This window comes from Schizosaccharomyces cryophilus, assembly GCF_000004155.1.
Source record: "Schizosaccharomyces cryophilus OY26 unplaced genomic scaffold supercont4.3, whole genome shotgun sequence".
Classification (NCBI taxonomy): domain Eukaryota; kingdom Fungi; phylum Ascomycota; class Schizosaccharomycetes; order Schizosaccharomycetales; family Schizosaccharomycetaceae; genus Schizosaccharomyces; species Schizosaccharomyces cryophilus.
The window spans coordinates 1,252,743-1,268,878 of record NW_013185626.1 but is presented as its reverse complement, the minus strand read 5'-3'; the positions used below and the strand labels follow the sequence as shown (position 1 = coordinate 1,268,878).

Here is a 16,136-nt window from a genome sequence, read left to right as displayed (position 1 = left end):
ATTAGAAAAGCCAATTATATATTTCAAACACTTCTTATGATGTTTTTCGCAGTTGGAATTCATTCAGTAGGTGATATTGCGAACACTTCTGCTACAATGTAATGTTTCGGGTAACTAATAACCTTTGCCTTCTTTATGTTTAGGAAAGTTATAATTGAACTTCTTACCACGTACTTAGCATCTAAGGTAAGAGATTTTAATTACTAGTAGTAAATTATTTGACTTATTAATTGCTAATGAAAACCATCAGATTGCTAGAAGTCATACATTTCAACGATTTGTTAGACAAGGAATTTCCCAATTTGATTTGAAAAAGTCTAAATTTACTTATGAAATTCCCAAACAAAGCTATAAAGAACATTCGCCTCTCTCTACGGCTGCGGACCGTGCCAAACTTTTTAGTAAATTATTCGTGGAATCAGCAAGGGATTACTTTTTTGGGAAAAAATAAAACGAAAGGAAGGAATTCGCATGGTACTGAACGAACCTATACATCTGTGGCACGAGCAAAGGTTGACTCTTATGGTCAAATTCATACAGAAGAATCTTATGAACAGATAGCACTACAAAAGCTTGCAAGGGAAAAGGTTGTGGACGAGCATGGGTTTTTAAATGAAAAATCATTGGAAATGCAGGCTGAGCTACTTCATCGACGTCCGACTCATCTTCAATATTCGTCTCCTTACAATCCTACAAAGTTTGCTTCTGTGTTAATGGTAAGTACACATTTTCGAAACTTACAGAGAACTGAGTTTGCTTACCGTTTTTACGACACAGCCCTTAATTAATTCTGAGCATCGTGGCTGTCTACTGCTAACACAAAGATCAACATATTTACGATCTCATGCAGGTCAAATGTGTTTTCCAGGTGGTCGTGTGGAACCTTCTGACGGATCACATTACTATACAGCCTTACGGGAGACTTATGAGGAAATCGACTTGCTTCCGAATTTCTTTACTTATATAAACAGAATCCCTCCGTTATTAACGAAAGACCTGCATACCAAAATTCATACTTATGTTGCCTTTACGCTCCAAAATAATCTCCCTAGCCTTGGTTTTGGTGAAGTGGAAAAACTGTATTGTATTCCTTTGACCTCATTTTTAAATCCGAATTACCAGAAGATTGCGAAATTTCGAAACACTAATCTCGAATACGTTGAATTCAACATCAAAGATGTTCCTCGAATTTGGGGTATAACGGCAGTCATTTTGAACATGTACTTTCGCTCTCTTTGCCCTGATTCTTTAATACCTACTTCTAATACACTTTTTGCAATCTGTTAGCATTTCACACTTCGTTGCCTACCTTAAGTTACTTCTCGATATTACCTTTACTTGACTAATAATTAATTTCACTTTTTACGAAAGACTAATGAATTTTTGTTTTACCATTATTCACCTCACGCTTTCATAAATTAATAATATATTCATTCCATTCCACAATAACTTAGATATTAGTTTTCTTAGCTTCCAAACGTGCCTTTTCAGCTGCTTTTTGAAGATATTGCCTTACTTCCAATTGCTTCTGCCACTCGCTTCTCATTCGTTTCATTCGTTGTATGGAACAAATCAGTATGGTAACACTCTTGAAGCTCAGCTTCTTCTTTCTGACTGCATTATCGGGCGTGATGCCGATCTTTTGCAGCAAACGTAAATTGAGCTTGTTGCACGTTTCATAGCCAGTTAGCTGCAATAAAATAAACTTTTTGGAGAAAGCTAAATCAAGTCGAAGAGTATGTTCTCTCTGAAATTTAGACTGTAAAAATTGTGTCATTTTTATCAACCCTCGTACTTCTGAAGTATGTCTTGTCCGTATAGTCTGTGATCCGATTGAAAGCTTATCAATCTCATTGAAGTACCTCGGATCTTCTGTTTTCTTATTTTTAAGCAAAATGTTGTACTCTACTCTCAGATTTTCATACGACGACTTAAGTTGCTCCATCTTTATAGTCTTTGACCAAAGGGCATCTTTTAGGGAGTCGAGTGTTTGCCGGTCATTCTTTGTAGCATTAGGAGATGGTATGTTTTCTTTTTCCATCCAGCGTTGGGCATGAATCCGTTCATCCCTTTCTAAATCTTTCACTCTTTGGTATAACAGCCTTTTTTCTTCATCATGTGTTCCGTCAAAGTTGCCATTAGAATACCTAGCTTTTCTTAATTCTGACTCTAAATAGCTCTTTTCTTTTTCAAGCAGTTTCGCCTTCTCGATATATGATTTGCTGTCTTTTATTAGAGTCTGCAACTCTTTTCTTAGAGAATGCTTAGCTTCTATTTCTTTATGAAGCCGCTCACGATATTCTTCCAGCATTTTTTGAACTCCATGTTTATCGATAGGTGAAAGAGCGGACTTTCCAGCTTCGGATATTCCAAAATTTTCCTTAAATTGGCCGTTCAAATTTTCATAAGTTAGCTTGTCTATTTCCGACTCTAACTCCTGAATTTTCTGCTTTTGGTTCCTTATTAAGTACTCAATTTGGTTTATAACTTCCCTGAAACTTGTTGTAGATGGTCTTTCTAAAAGAAAAGCACAAAGCCTTTCTTTGAATGAGTTTTCATCATCTTCAGACTCCTGCATGGCTGTGCTTAATTGATATACCACTTTTTCTAGATTTAATTTATCAGCTTCAAGGCGTCGATAATCTTCAGTAAATGATTCGATTTTTTTCCTTTGTCTTTCAGATTCCTCCTTATTTGTTATAATATTTCTTTTCTCCGAAAGCTTAAGGTTTAAATCTGTCACTTCAAGGTCCTTTTTGTAAAGTAGATCTCGTGTCTGAAGAAGCTCATCTTTTAGCTTTGTATAATCGGACAACATATTCTGTTTCTCATTACTTAATTGATCGACTTGTGATGACAACTTTGCCTGGGCAGCTAACGCTTCTTCACGGTCCTGTTCGCTCAACTCTAACTCGTCTTTAATATCAGATATTTCTCTTCGAATAACACTCAATTCATCATTTAAATTATCGACAAGATTACTGCTTCTAGAAGGAGATGTACTCATTCTCTCACGTAACTTTTGGCTTAGTTCCTCTTTTTCAAGTTCGCACTTATTCAAACTGTTTCTTAAATTAGAGATTGTTTCCTGACCACTATGTAACTTTGTCAATAGTTCTTGCTCAGAAGCACGTAAGTTGCGCATTTGCTCTTCAAATAGAAAGATATTTTTTTCCTTTAATTGCAGAGCAGTTTCAAGAGATTCATTTCTTTCTTCCAAAGAATTTTGAGTTCTCGTTAATTTCTCTAACAACTGAGAAGACTTTGCCTTTTCGTGTTCAACATCCTGGTTCAATTGACTGATGGTAATCTCAACATCCATTCGAAGTCTATCATTCTCGGATTGCAAATACATCTTATCTTTTTTTAGAGACTCTAAATCTGCTAAATTCAATTCGTACCTAGTGCGTAAATCAGCCATTTCAGTCGTTATCGTTTCTAGTCTGATATTCAGTTCCTGCAAAACCTCTTCTGTATCATTAGATTGAGCCATTAACTCAAGCATTTTATTTTTTTCCTCCAGAGACATGTTTTTACTCCGGAAGGACTCAACCTGGTTTCCTAATGAAGCTGTCATCTCTCGCAAATCACCGTTGGTGCTTTCTAGTGACTCTATCCTCATTAGTAGACTATTTTTTTCATTCTCCATGTGTTCTATATGATTAGAAAGCTCTTCTAACTCGTTATTCAGGCCTTCAAAGCCATGGATTTGATTATTAAGGTATTTGATATGAAGCTCCGTTTCTTGTAGCTTTTCTCTTAGCATTTGAGCCTCTGAGATATCTTGAGTACGATCTAGCTCATTATTCTTTTGCTGAAGCTCATCCTTCACATGGGCTAATTCATCTTCCAGATCGTTAAATTTCTTCTCGAGAGTTTCAAAGTCATCTAGTAATTGTATATGAAAACTATTTTCTTTAGTTTCTGAATGATTTGCAGAGGGAATATTCTCCAGTTGCTTTTTTAGCGAAAATATTTCTGCATCCTTTTCATTTAGCACATCCTGAGCAACATTGAGCTCTTCATTGATTTCGTCATATCGATCTTCAAGTCTTCTCATGTCATATTCCATGTTCATTTGATTTTCATTCTCATTTGGACTTGGGGAAGACTTTGCTTGCTGGGCTTTTAGATGAGAGCACTCTGCTTCAAGGGATCGGATTCTTTCCATAAATACCTTTACATTCTGGGATTGTTCGACGCTGTTAACATTTTCAAGAAATTGAATCTTTTTGACAAGATCCTCGTTTTCCGAGTGCGATTTTGTAAGAAGCTGCTCACTCTTCTTTAGTTGTAGAAGCAGTTTCGTTCTTTCCACATGAAGATCTACATTGTCGTTTACGGCGTCACGAATCTGTTCTGGTGCCATAGAATCAAGACGCTTATTGAGGTAAGCAATCTTAACACGTAACCCAAAATTCTCTCTGCCGACATTCTCTAGAATCTTTTCCTGCTCTCGTAATGTGAGCGCTGCGTTTGCGGGTAGCTCATCGTTTGTGCGTTCGGCATTTGATAAAAACGAGCTCTCATCTAATTTTGAAATGTCATAAGCATCACTTTTTTGATCAATACTAAAGCCTTCTTGCGATGCTTTTTCCGATACGGGAGACAGAATTGTTAAGTCTCGATGATACGGACTTTTCTCATCTGAATGCGATCTTTGATAGGAAGAGCTTTGTCTAGCTGAATTCAGAAGAGGCGTAAACTCCAGTGGTTTTGTTTGTTTGGTTGGAAAGCCATGCAAAGGTGTACGCGCAAATGAGTCTCTTGAATCTGTCGAAGGCTTACCAAGGTTCAGAGGTTTCTCAAATGAATTCAAGGAAAAATTCCCCTGTGGAAGGTCATCCAGCGTTTCGTCTTTTGGTGTAGCAGACTGTACCATGGGATCACGTTTCAATATACGAAAGGTTTGGATGCATTAATTCTGCCAAAGGAAACGCTAGTTTGACGAATTCAAAACCGTACTTTTGTAAAGAATGAATATATACTACGTTAAAAATAGAAAAAGGTTAAAAAATAGTCTAAAACACAAGTTTCCTTTGTTTACCATAATTTGTGAGGAAAATTCCAACCCAAACAAAGAGACTTAGTGCATCGCAGCATTACGCTATCCTACTAAATACCTTATACGATGTAATCTAATCATGTAGGAAAGGTGTTCAGAGGTGTGTGCATTTACATTTATACGTTGAAATGGGACGCATATGAACAGCTGAAAAGTTACAAGTATCATCCAAAAGAAAAGGGAGATAGCAATTGCTAAATAGGACTACGACTATACGCAGTCGTTCATAGATTCATCAATACGAACGTTTGAAAACGTAGAAAACCGTCATGTGTGCATGATACATATATGTAGCATATATATAAGTGAGTGAGTTTATAAGAGAGAAGAAGAAGACTAGGTTGGGAGAAACGAGACAAGAAGAAAAGATAAGGCAAAAATGATTTTTCTAAATAAAAGAGAAAAAGAACTTAGAAACAGCTTAAATAAGATTCAGCGACAAGACGAGCTCTACCGTTCAGGAAAAGCTTCATTTCGCTAATTTCAGCATCTACTTCTTCCATAAACTCAATAATAAAGTCAACAAGCTTATGTTTCAGCATTTCCTCAGTGTGGTAGTTAGTAATCAAAAAGGAAATGTCGTATCCCTAATAAAAACAAGTTAGTATTATTTCTACATGTGTCGAGATAGCAGCACTTCAGCAAAGAACGCTAACGCTTGCCAAATAACATACTGGGACAGGCTTGCGACGCAAGATAAAGAAAGACTCTGCACGTCCCATCAAAAATTGCATAAACTTGTGTACCAAAATTCGCTCAATTTCATCCACTTGCTTGATACGGATACTGAATCGTACGCTACATTTGGTTAGTTATGCCATGTCAGAATTATTCACTCCAAAAAAAAGCGCTTTTCGTTGAAAATGAATCAGAAGTGATTCATTGAATTAACTCGGTTATGTGTCTAAGTAGAAACCGTACCTATTCACTGAACTTTCAATCAAGCATTGTTCTTGCTCATTCCGGGAAACAACGAGTGGTTTTAAAAGGACCTCTAATGACCTCCCAACTTCCACTTCTGGCTGACTTTGTCGTTCCACAATTTCCGACGAAAACTCTTCCAATGCCAATGACGCTGTCAAAGTAGAACGAACAGCATTCAAATAGGGACGTAATGTATTAGACTAGACAACCTTTATTAGTTTCCGTCATTCTTCCACCCGAAAAATCAGCTCTCTTACCATGATTTCGTAAGTCTTCTCGTTTCTATTTGTATGGTTCAAGTTGCAATTGTTTGGCTCTGTGTTGCGTAGACTCGTCCTCTTTCATCTCAGTCGGTAGTACCGCTGAGATCTCCGCGGTACTACCGGTCTTGGCTTACCGGTGGGAACCTGTTGCCTCTCCCAATACCAACCGACACGATTGTTTTTTAGACTCCCTGAATAGAAAAGCGTCGATTGATACTCTCTTTGTTTACTAAATCGTACATTTTCTAATTATGATTCCTGTAACAATTCGTTGGCAGGGAAAAACATACAATGTTGAATATGATCCTGAAGATACTGGCATTTCCTTAAAAAGCAAATTGTCTACTCTTACACAGGTGCCTCCTGAACGACAAAAAATTATTGTGAAAGGTGGGCAACTAAAAGATGATCAAATTTTAAAAAATGTTGGCTTGAAACCAAATGGTACAGTAATGATGATGGGTACGCCTGGTGAATTGGTAACGAATATTCCAATTCCTGTTATCACAGCGGCTGCAGATCAGGCTTCGGATTCTGAAGATGACAAGGTATGTAACGACGACAAATGACAGGTGTCATTAGGATGCTTGCTAAAGCAAGAAAACGGGGGTTTCCTTGCTTCCATCCAAAAACAGTTTAACGGATAACACTAACAATTGTTTTAGTACCCATCTGGCCTTGTCAATTTGGGAAATACTTGTTATATGAATTCCACAATCCAATTGCTGCGTGCCATTCCTGAGCTTAAAGAAGCAGTCCAGAAATCCAGCGTTCCTTCTGGTGTAGTTGGTGAATTTTCCAGTTTGTTACGTTCTATGGATTCCTCTAATTCTATAACCCCCGCTCGTTTTCTTCAGGTATGTACAAACGTCTATTGTCCTGTTTCCTATTCATTTGTCTAATCCACGTCTAGAATTTACGTTCAGAATATCCTCAATTTGCTGAAATGAGTCGAGAAACAGGTGGATATGCCCAACAAGATGCTGAAGAGTGCTGGTCATTCTTATTGTCTTCTTTACAACGTTCATTATCTTCAGAATGGGTCCAGAAAAATATGGCTGGAAAACTTACATCTACAATGAAATGTGACGAAAACGAAAATGAAGAACCTACAGTTTCTCAAGATACTTTCCTTAGTCTTCCATGTCATATATCGATGCATACAAACTATATGACTCAAGGCATTTTGGAAGGATTGACCCAAAAAATTACTAAGCGAAGTGAATTACTTAATCGTGATGCTTCGTACAATAAAGTCTCACGGATTTCTCGCTTGCCAAAATATTTAACCGTCAATTTTGTTCGCTTTTACTGGAAAGCGTCTCTTGGTCAAAAAGCTAAGATTCTTCGTAAGGTCAAATTTCCTTTTGAGTTAGATGCTGTAGAATTTTGTGCCCCTGAACTCTCTCAAAAGCTAATTCCTGTTCGTGATAAACTGCGAGAAATCGAGAAAAGTGACGAGGAGCAAGAACGAAACATAAAACGTATTAAGATTCAACCTTCTGAAGAGGAACGGGAATCAGAGGCGGAGCGCAGATTAACACAAATTGCAACATGTCAATCGCTTATAGATCCACAATTAAGTGAGGATGACGGTGCTAATCTGACCGGCTTGTATGATTTAATTGGTGTTCTGTCTCATTCAGGTGCAAGTGCTTCTTCTGGACATTACCAAGCCTGGATCCGAAATCCTGATCAGCATAGTGAATGGTTCCGTTTCAACGACTCCCGAGTAAGCACTGTACCCGCAGAGAAAATTGAATCTTTAGATGGTGGTGGTGAAGCAGACAGTGCCTATATTTTGCTTTATCAGGCTAAAAAAATAGAGTAGTTTATGCTAGTTTACCTATGAGTTATGGCATTTTTTTTTTCTGATTAATGAATAACGGATACTTCAGTGATAGGTGAATCATTGATGTTTATTGTGAAGTTCATGAAAAATACGGATACTTCGTAATAGAAAGTTGTATTAGAATTCTAAACACCCACATAATCTTTGTGAAACTACGCAGAATAGACATATTTCTACTATGGGCATTTCAAGTTAATAAAAGTCTTTGCGGCAAAGTCCGCATTCTAAAAGTGTACACAATGACATCTTATTATATTAAGCTGGCGTTCATTTTATTGAGCAGCGGCTTTGGCGGCCTTAGCATTCTTGATGGCTTGACCACGGGCAGCGCCGGCGGAAGACTTAGCATTGCCAGCCTTCTTCTCGGATTCGGAAGTAGCCTTCTTATCCTTGGCTTGCTTCACAGCAGAGGCACGGGCGGCAGCGCGAACTTCAGGGCGTTGGTTACGCTTCTCCTTGATGACATCCAAAGAAGCACCGACAACACCACGCTGATGCTTAACAGTGCGGCGAGAGCGCTTCTTGGCGGATTCCTCAGAGAGACCCTTCTTGTGCATACGACGGTAGAGGACAGTCCAAGACAAGCGACGAGGATTCTTGCGTTGCAAGAAGAGGCTTTCAGACTTCTTGTTTACGAAGCGGAAAACCTTGTTATCGCCACGGACAAAGAGTCTTCCAGCTCCAGGATATACTTTAGCACCAGAGAATGAGCAGATTTCCACCTTCATTTTGGCTTGCTTTGGGAAGGGTCTTTGAAAAAGTTCACCGAACTGTTCACTACCACCAACACTACGTCTTGGCAGAACACTTAAAGTACAGTCACTTACCCTACCCTAAAAGCTTCTCAGAGATTTAAACAAGAAATGTTCAGTATTTATGGACAAAATTATATATAATTAAATTATTATTGCATTTGATTAAGTACCATTGCAATTATAAAATTTATTATAGAATCCATACGAGTCCATCCGTAGTAAGTTCAAGCTAATGAAGATTACAATACACAATTCCACAAAGTAATCGTAAATGCCTTAACCGGTCTAATTGTCTGAATCTATTTGTCGTAGGTAAATAAACTCTACACATTCTCAATGTCTAGAATCAAAATTGCACAATTCCAAGTATATACATTTAATTTAGAAAAATAAAAGCTTTTGTCAGGTAAGCTTATTCTATCAGCGAGAGAATATGTCTCACCTAAAGAGTAATATGTACTACTTCAGAAAATACCGTCAGAGATAGCTTGTTTTTTGCCTGAAGATTCTTCAAAATCTGTTGGTTTTGAGCGTTTCTCACTAGCATTTTTAACAGGGATCAATTGTCCATCAGTACCCAGATGAGGACTTTCAACTAGTTTACGTTGCAAGGCATCATCAACTAAACTTCCCCATAGATTATCCGTTTTCAATGTTTCCAAATTTCCAACAATAAATAGTGAACTCCTTGCACGAGTCAAGGCAACATTAAGACGACGAAAATCTCTTAAGAAACCAATTGAATACTTTGAATAACTTTTGACGCAAGAAAAGATAATGATATCTTTTTCCTGGCCCTGGAAACCATCTACAGTTTGAATATCAACGGAGGACATGATAGTTTTTCCAAATTTGTCTTTAAAAGCCTTGCGCAACTCATGTAATTGTTGACGATAAGGTGTAATAACGCCGATTCTACCCGTAAAATTGACATCCGAGAAGCAGCCAACCAATTTTTCATACATTTGTACAACATATCCAACTTCTTCCATATTGTATGAAGAGGATGTCGTGGATATCCTTTCCTGACCACGAACGTCAAATAACCGATACTGGCTAAACTGACTATTTGAATGCCATACCTGCTTTGTCTTTTCAGCCATACCCTCTCCGTCTTTCAGACGAGATTCATAAAACTTCATACTAGGGAAGTAACTAATATGTGGATGCATACGGTATTGAATGCTCAATAAACACATCTGATCAGTGTAATTTTTCTGAATACGAACAAACAAAGACTGAGAGTAATTATAACTGGCAGCCTTCTGATTTAGGACCGTCGGTGGTAACTGATTAGGATCACCAACAAGAATACATTTTTTAGCACCATAACGTAACGGTATGATAGTATCCAATTCTACAGCTTGTGCTGCCTCGTCGATAATAACAGTTGAAAAGTTCAGAAAACTGTGCCCGACCAAATCATGACCACTACCAGATAAAGTTGCACAAACAACATCCGCTTGTTTCAAAATAGCTTTCTGAGCCTTTTTGCGTAGATGATCGACCTCCTTGTTTTTCGTAAAGCTCTGACTTTGAAACTCTTCAATTTTCTGTTCGGCTAAGTTCTTTTCATTAATGCTGTTCTGCAAATCTCGACCCAACGCCTTCGTATCTTCTTCCATATCTCTTGCAACATCTATTTGCTTTTCAAGATCCTCAATTTTTTGTATACAGTTATAAAAAACATCGCGCCAACGTGTAAGTTCCTGAAGGGATCCTAGATCTACCGCTCCCTGATTGACTTCAAGAAGTTGCTTTTCTGTCTGATATTCTAATGAAGTGTCTCGAACAGCGACGTTAATTGTTTCAGGGTTACCAATACGAACAACTTTTGGAACATAATGTTCTCCATTGCTAAGGGTAAAACCACGTTTCAACCGAAGTAAAACTTCATCGACAGCGGCGTTACTGGGAGCACATAACAACATCTGTTGCTTAGGCTCAGTACTACTTTGACCGCCGGGGCGTGAAATATGATAACGGTTTAAATCAACTAATAAAGCCGTGATGATACCTATAATAGTCTTTGTTTTACCTGTACCAGGAGGACCTTGAATTAAGGTAAAACCACTATTGTCAAGAGAAGATAAGATTGCTTTCGCCTGTGGTTCATTGACTTGATAACGACTCATGGCTCCTTTAACTTCGCTAGAAGAATGTTTAATCGGTTGCGAACAAGGCTTTCCTTGAACAATATCATCTAACAGGTGGTAATATGGCAGCCCTCGAATTGCAGCATACTGTCTAGTGAATGTAGACAAATTCGTTAGCTTCAAGAAATATAAAGGAATGTTTCCTTGAAGCTTGTTTAACATTTCCAAAGTTGGAAGAGTTCTCACAACTACTAAGGTACCGTTTTCTTGCCGAACGAGTTTTTCGATTTTAGCAAAACAACACAGACCCTTCATAGAAAATGCTTCTTCTCTTGAAAAGGCTAGAGAGACAATTTCAGTATCGAAAAGTGGATAGCCATACAAATCTTTGGGGGCTACTGAAATTCCAATGTCGACAAAATTATTCACAGCCGTTCTCTGAATCATAATACCCTCTACAGGTGAAAATTTCAGGTTCTTCTTAGTAGCTTGAATTTGACTCCAGCATTCCATAAAAATCATAGGCTGCAAAACATCCATATATTGCTCAATATTTCTGAAAGTATCAGCAATTTTTCCTTCAGATTTATGATATTTCAGTATTGGAGAAGCAGCATCGTAATTGGGATCCCATGATAAAATTTCATTATAAAAATCAGACATGTTGGGAAATAGACGAGCTTTCGTATTAGCCGCACTTCGATTGGATAGCATTCGAGCTTGAGAAGGATGTAACTGACTTCTGGGAGTAGACAACAGTTGTATTTGTCTGCGCTCTGTTTGACGAATTTCAGGTACTTTGTTAGCCTTAGCCAGTGAAAACAATCCTTCTTTTCTATCGCTCTCATCAACTTCCTCGTTGTCAGAATCTTCTTCAGTCAATAAATTGGTAGGGGGCTTTTGGTTTTCAAATGTTGCCTTTCTAGACGACACAGCAGCGTCTCGTGCAGCAAAGTGTCCAGCACGACGTGCAATGTATTCTTGTCGTAATTGGTCCAACATTTTCATACGAGGAGTAGGAGCTTTCTTGTCAGCTGGAACAGAAACATTTTGAATCTTTTCCCTCATTTGTGGTTCTGGTTTCTTGTTGAATTGGGTACCACTAACCAATTCTGTTTGTTTCTTACTCTTACGGGCTTCTGCAAGGCGATTTTGATCCAAGATGTTTTTAGCCTCAGGACTTGCTTGAGCGATCACCTCTGCAAGGCGCTTGCATTGGTCAGCAGAAAGATGCGCTTTCTGCTTTCTAATGATAAATTCAGTTAAGAAGTTTATAGTGCGATCTTCAAAAAGATAGTCAAAGTTCGAATACTTTACAAAAAGCATACACAAACTTCCGATAACCTGCTCTCTCAATTCTAAATCATTAATTTTAAGCCAGGTAGTTAACGAAAATAGAGCATCACTTGTTTCACCAAGTAACACTAAACCATCGAATTTGGCAAGGAACTTGATGAAAAGTCCATCATTCTGAAAAAGGTCTGTGATTAACTTTAAGGCAAGCTTCATTGATGCTTTTACGGTATCGTTAGAATTACACAGGGACCACCTCGCAACATTGGAGTGAACGAGGTCTAAAATATTCCAAACACATTGCCAATAGGCGCCTAAACTTGATAAATCATTTTCTCTCCAAACTTCATTATCAGTTGAGAATAATTTGTTAACAGTGCTGACAAAACGCATTATTCGAAGAGCAGGAAAAAAGGTGAAGGCCGACTGCCAATGAAGGGTTGCATCAACCAAGCCGTGAACTATGCCACGAAAATGATTTTCTATAAGCTTCTTCATCACTTCATTCTTATTTTTTACGTTTCCAAAAAACACTTGGAAAATACGGAAAGTGTCGACATAAAGTTGTTGAGATGGTGATAGCAAGAATCCTAACAGGGTATCAAAAATAAAGTCATTTTGCATGTAATTAGCTACTTCTGAAGGGTCCTTTTGCGAAAAGGATCGTAAGAATGAGCTTATATGGCTTGATATAGTTTGCCAAATTTCTGAAAACAAAACCACAGACTTTTCGGGCGTGGTTGATTCTGAAAGCTCAATGTCATGAACAAAATAGCAGGTTGACAGTCCTTCAAAAAATCGATTTGTAAAATTCACATCCTTCACAACATCTGAATTCCAAAAAGGAGAGACCTTATAGGTTGGATCAAAGATAAATGAAGGATCTCTGGTTAGAGCTTTGTGAGCCCAACTAACGAATAAAATATCGTAAAGTAAAGATCGAAATTTGAGTTTTTGCAAATAATCAGACTCTTCACTAAAAAAACTGATATTTTTCTTGTCAATCATCGACAAAACTTCGTTGAGAGAATGCGGTGAGCTATTGTCTAAAGAAAGAAGATCAAAGAGTGCATAAAATGAAGCATAGATGATAAAATCGACAACCTTTTTGTCTTGAACAAAGGTTTCCAGCCAAGAAGGGAAGACCAAGACAAAATCGTTCAAACAAAATCTAAATAATGAAGCCAACACATAAGCCCATCCACACACTGAGGCATTAACGTTTTCGACAATTGTAACATTGGTTAACAATTTTTTTAAATAGTTCTCTAACTGATCAAAAATGTCAGATGCGAGCCAAAAGGAAGGAGAGTTGGAAAAAACTCTTAGACAAGCAAATTTCTCGTCTGAAAAAGCCTCATGCTCGAGTTGAGAAATAAAAAAGTCACGGAAATGAGATTCACATAAAGCCGTGACACAGTTGAGTGGCAGTAGCTGAAAGAGTGCAGAAGCACGCTTCCAAAATTCAGCAGAGCATGGTGAAAGAAGAGAAGATTTATCTTCGTTTGTACGCTGATACAAAATTAAAGAAAAAATATTGTCAAAAACTTCAGGTGTCACGTGAAAGTTTTCTGTTGTCTTGAGGAAATCGATAATATATTCATGGATTTGAGAATGAGATTCCTCAAAAAAAATGACAAGAAACCCTGGCAGAAAAGTATCAGAAGACCAATCCGAAACGAGATCAACAAATCCACTTAACGCTTGGGTGTATGCCTCGTGGTCTTTCAGAAGACGAGGATTCAAGAAGACATTGTACACCAAAGAAGGTAGAACAGTAAAATCTAGTATTGTCTCTTCAACCTTCTTAAAGTTAGAAAGTGTACAATTAAGCATCCACTCGTCCCATTGTCTTTCGAGGTTTGCCAAAGAAACGCCAGAATAATGATATGAAAATTTTGCCAAAGATTCATCCCGCAAGTGATAAAATGATTGAATACAAGATGTACAAGAGCACAAGCGCTCATTATAACACTTTAAGACCCATTCAAAGCATGGTGATGGTTGCTTCGCCATCCATAAGAAGATTGGGCGAAGATACTGGTCAAGCAATCCAGAGCAAAACCAATGCTGTGCATTTTTATAGAGGACAAGCTTCTCAAAACAGGTTTGATCATCAACTTCAGCCATGGTTTAAAGCGAAAGGAGTCCTCTTTAGCAAGGATAACAGAGAACTTTTCAAACAAAAATCGAATAAGAGAGGAAAAAATTAAGACAATAAGCAAACAGAAATCTTTTGACTAGAGTATGCAAGCAATCCACAGACCAAAACCGAAACAAAAAGAGAACCAGAAAAATCAAGACACCGCGTCAGGATTTTTTTTCATAAATATACCCACCGTAAGTTAGTAAAGAATACTCGCCAAACTATTCTATGATTTCGTTGGTGATTTATGCAAACGAACACAAAGGTAGGAGCAAAAAGCTAGTATACACTCATAAATCCAGAAAGTAAAGTAAGCGCTAAATACTGGTGCAATTGCTAGTTATTGTAAAAGCTCCAAACAGCAAGAAACCCCGGTGAATTTAGAGTTTTTAGGCGGCACCTGCTAAATTTGGCAAGAATATAGGTTTTGTTTACACTGAAGAGTCGAAATTTCAGACCAGATTGTCAAAAAATAAAAATACAAGGAATACTTTAAATAAACATACTATTATTTATTTTTACCATTCCCATGTATTTAAAGTGTCTATTTTCTCTATAAATACTTGTAAATCAAAGTACCTCAATCCCAGAAAAGGTGGGGGTGTGGTTTATGAAAAGTCGTAGTCTTCAGTATTTGTTTCCTTTACCAACCAGCGCATAAAAACAATGTCTGAACCCTACGACCCATATATACCGACGGAATCGTCGACTTCAGTCCGTACTGGCAATGCCAACACGGAATCGACTCCCAATGTGAAGACAGCTGCAATTCAACAACAAATTGATGATACGGTGGGCATTATGAGAGAGAATATCTCCAAGGTGTCTGAGCGCGGTGAACGCCTCGATTCCTTACAGGACAAAACAGGTATGCGCATATTGATAGCAGACCAACGAAATTTTAACGTTCATTGCAGATAATTTGGCTGTAAGTGCTCAGGGCTTTCGTCGCGGTGCCAATCGCGTGCGCAAGAAGATGTGGTGGAAAGATATGCGAATGCGGTTATGTATCATCATTGGTATCATTATTTTACTAGTCGTTATTATTGTTCCCATTGCAACGAAGCTTCATGGAAAGTAAGGGTTCATACTCTGGATGTTATGAAATTGCCATGCTGTAGGGCATTTCCTATGAATAGATGGAATGCAGTATTCCTCGCTTTCGAGCTTAATCAGTCTTATCTTTTTTATGCTATAAAAGATAATATTCCATACTATACTATGATGAATGTACTTATATTTGCTTAGAATCGCATTTAAAACGTGAAAATATTGGTTTCTTTTTTTTTTTAAGCAATTACTTCTCTTTTTCCCCAGTTTCACATTCTCATCGCATGAGCCCCGGCATTTGATGAGGGTGACGGACATGCTGAGTTGGTTTTTCTACATATTGGGGCTTTTAACTAAGCTGTTTTACAGTTTCAGCTAGGCATTGCATTAGTACGAAATTGATAGATTATATATCCTCCTACCAAGATTCCCAAATGCTGACTTATGCAAAGTGCACGAGTGTAATCGTGTCATTCGTCGAAAAGACTCGGTATACCCAAATGAAGCCTGCTCGGTGTGTATTTCAATTTTTGTGGCTGTTCGCCGCTTTTCCGTAAGACAATTCGTATGGCATGAGGATAGTTGATGTTTAATGTATATGATAACTGCCTTTCTTTTCCTACAAACGAGCCTTGCAGCTTTTAAATGTATTCGTAAGCTTTGTTAGTGAAGCAACATATGCAATCGGAGAC

General features: G+C 37.9%; 7 protein-coding genes across 7 annotated transcripts; 3 read left to right on the top strand and 4 right to left on the bottom strand.

The window, feature by feature from the left end:
• The first annotated feature begins 60 nt into the window (after positions 1-60).
• On the top strand, positions 61-1,444 carry SPOG_04819 (coenzyme A diphosphatase). Its single transcript, XM_013168091.1, has 3 exons — positions 61-186; positions 251-716; positions 778-1,444. The coding sequence occupies exons 2-3, from the start codon at positions 330-332 to the stop codon at positions 1,285-1,287; spliced, it is 897 nt and encodes a 298-aa protein (XP_013023545.1). The 5' UTR covers positions 61-186; positions 251-329; the 3' UTR covers positions 1,288-1,444.
• A 6-nt stretch (positions 1,445-1,450) lies between these two features.
• SPOG_04818 (pentrin Pcp1) lies at positions 1,451-5,146 on the bottom strand (the record flags this gene model as incomplete). Its single annotated transcript, XM_013168090.1, has 3 exons — positions 1,451-4,873; positions 4,966-4,987; positions 5,124-5,146. 3 exons carry the CDS (start codon positions 5,144-5,146, stop codon positions 1,451-1,453), a joined length of 3,468 nt encoding a protein of 1,155 aa, XP_013023544.1.
• Positions 5,147-5,475: 329 nt separating this feature from the next.
• On the bottom strand, positions 5,476-6,249 carry SPOG_04817 (ARP2/3 actin-organizing complex subunit Arc4; the record flags this gene model as incomplete). Its single annotated transcript, XM_013168089.1, has 4 exons — positions 5,476-5,652; positions 5,740-5,863; positions 5,987-6,189; positions 6,247-6,249. 4 exons carry the CDS (start codon positions 6,247-6,249, stop codon positions 5,476-5,478), a joined length of 507 nt encoding a protein of 168 aa, XP_013023543.1.
• Positions 6,250-6,415: 166 nt separating this feature from the next.
• SPOG_04816 (ubiquitin carboxy terminal hydrolase Ubp6) lies at positions 6,416-10,066 on the top strand. The gene is made up of 3 exons (XM_013168088.1): positions 6,416-6,800; positions 6,918-7,109; positions 7,166-10,066. Exons 1-3 carry the CDS (start codon positions 6,504-6,506, stop codon positions 8,081-8,083), a joined length of 1,407 nt encoding a protein of 468 aa, XP_013023542.1. The 5' UTR covers positions 6,416-6,503; the 3' UTR covers positions 8,084-10,066.
• On the bottom strand, positions 8,146-8,910 carry SPOG_04815 (60S ribosomal protein L24). Its single transcript, XM_013168087.1, has one exon. It carries the CDS (start codon positions 8,830-8,832, stop codon positions 8,377-8,379), a length of 456 nt encoding a protein of 151 aa, XP_013023541.1. The 5' UTR covers positions 8,833-8,910; the 3' UTR covers positions 8,146-8,376.
• SPOG_04814 (ATP-dependent 5' to 3' DNA/RNA helicase Sen1) lies at positions 9,011-14,806 on the bottom strand. The gene has a single exon (XM_013168086.1). It carries the CDS (start codon positions 14,376-14,378, stop codon positions 9,324-9,326), a length of 5,055 nt encoding a protein of 1,684 aa, XP_013023540.1. The 5' UTR covers positions 14,379-14,806; the 3' UTR covers positions 9,011-9,323.
• A 220-nt stretch (positions 14,807-15,026) lies between these two features.
• SPOG_04813 (SNAP receptor, synaptobrevin family) lies at positions 15,027-16,070 on the top strand. Its single transcript, XM_013168085.1, has 2 exons — positions 15,027-15,262; positions 15,312-16,070. Exons 1-2 carry the CDS (start codon positions 15,061-15,063, stop codon positions 15,473-15,475), a joined length of 366 nt encoding a protein of 121 aa, XP_013023539.1. The 5' UTR covers positions 15,027-15,060; the 3' UTR covers positions 15,476-16,070.
• The last annotated feature ends 66 nt before the right edge of the window (positions 16,071-16,136 follow it).

Excerpts from the sequence above, each read along its gene's own strand:
- SPOG_04813 (XM_013168085.1), top strand. The coding sequence starts at position 15,061 with ATGTCTGAACCCTACGACCCATATATACCGACGGAATCGTCGACTTCA. Across the intron at positions 15,263-15,311 it reads TTCCTTACAGGACAAAACAG|ATAATTTGGCTGTAAGTGCT; the intron begins GTATGCGCATAT and ends CGTTCATTGCAG.
- SPOG_04819 (XM_013168091.1), top strand. The coding sequence starts at position 330 with ATGAAATTCCCAAACAAAGCTATAAAGAACATTCGCCTCTCTCTACGG. Across the intron at positions 717-777 it reads AGTTTGCTTCTGTGTTAATG|CCCTTAATTAATTCTGAGCA; the intron begins GTAAGTACACAT and ends TTTACGACACAG.
- SPOG_04814 (XM_013168086.1), bottom strand. The coding sequence starts at position 14,378 with ATGGCTGAAGTTGATGATCAAACCTGTTTTGAGAAGCTTGTCCTCTAT.
- SPOG_04815 (XM_013168087.1), bottom strand. The coding sequence starts at position 8,832 with ATGAAGGTGGAAATCTGCTCATTCTCTGGTGCTAAAGTATATCCTGGA.
- SPOG_04816 (XM_013168088.1), top strand. The coding sequence starts at position 6,504 with ATGATTCCTGTAACAATTCGTTGGCAGGGAAAAACATACAATGTTGAA. Across the intron at positions 6,801-6,917 it reads CGGATTCTGAAGATGACAAG|TACCCATCTGGCCTTGTCAA; the intron begins GTATGTAACGAC and ends CAATTGTTTTAG. Across the intron at positions 7,110-7,165 it reads CCCCCGCTCGTTTTCTTCAG|AATTTACGTTCAGAATATCC; the intron begins GTATGTACAAAC and ends ATCCACGTCTAG.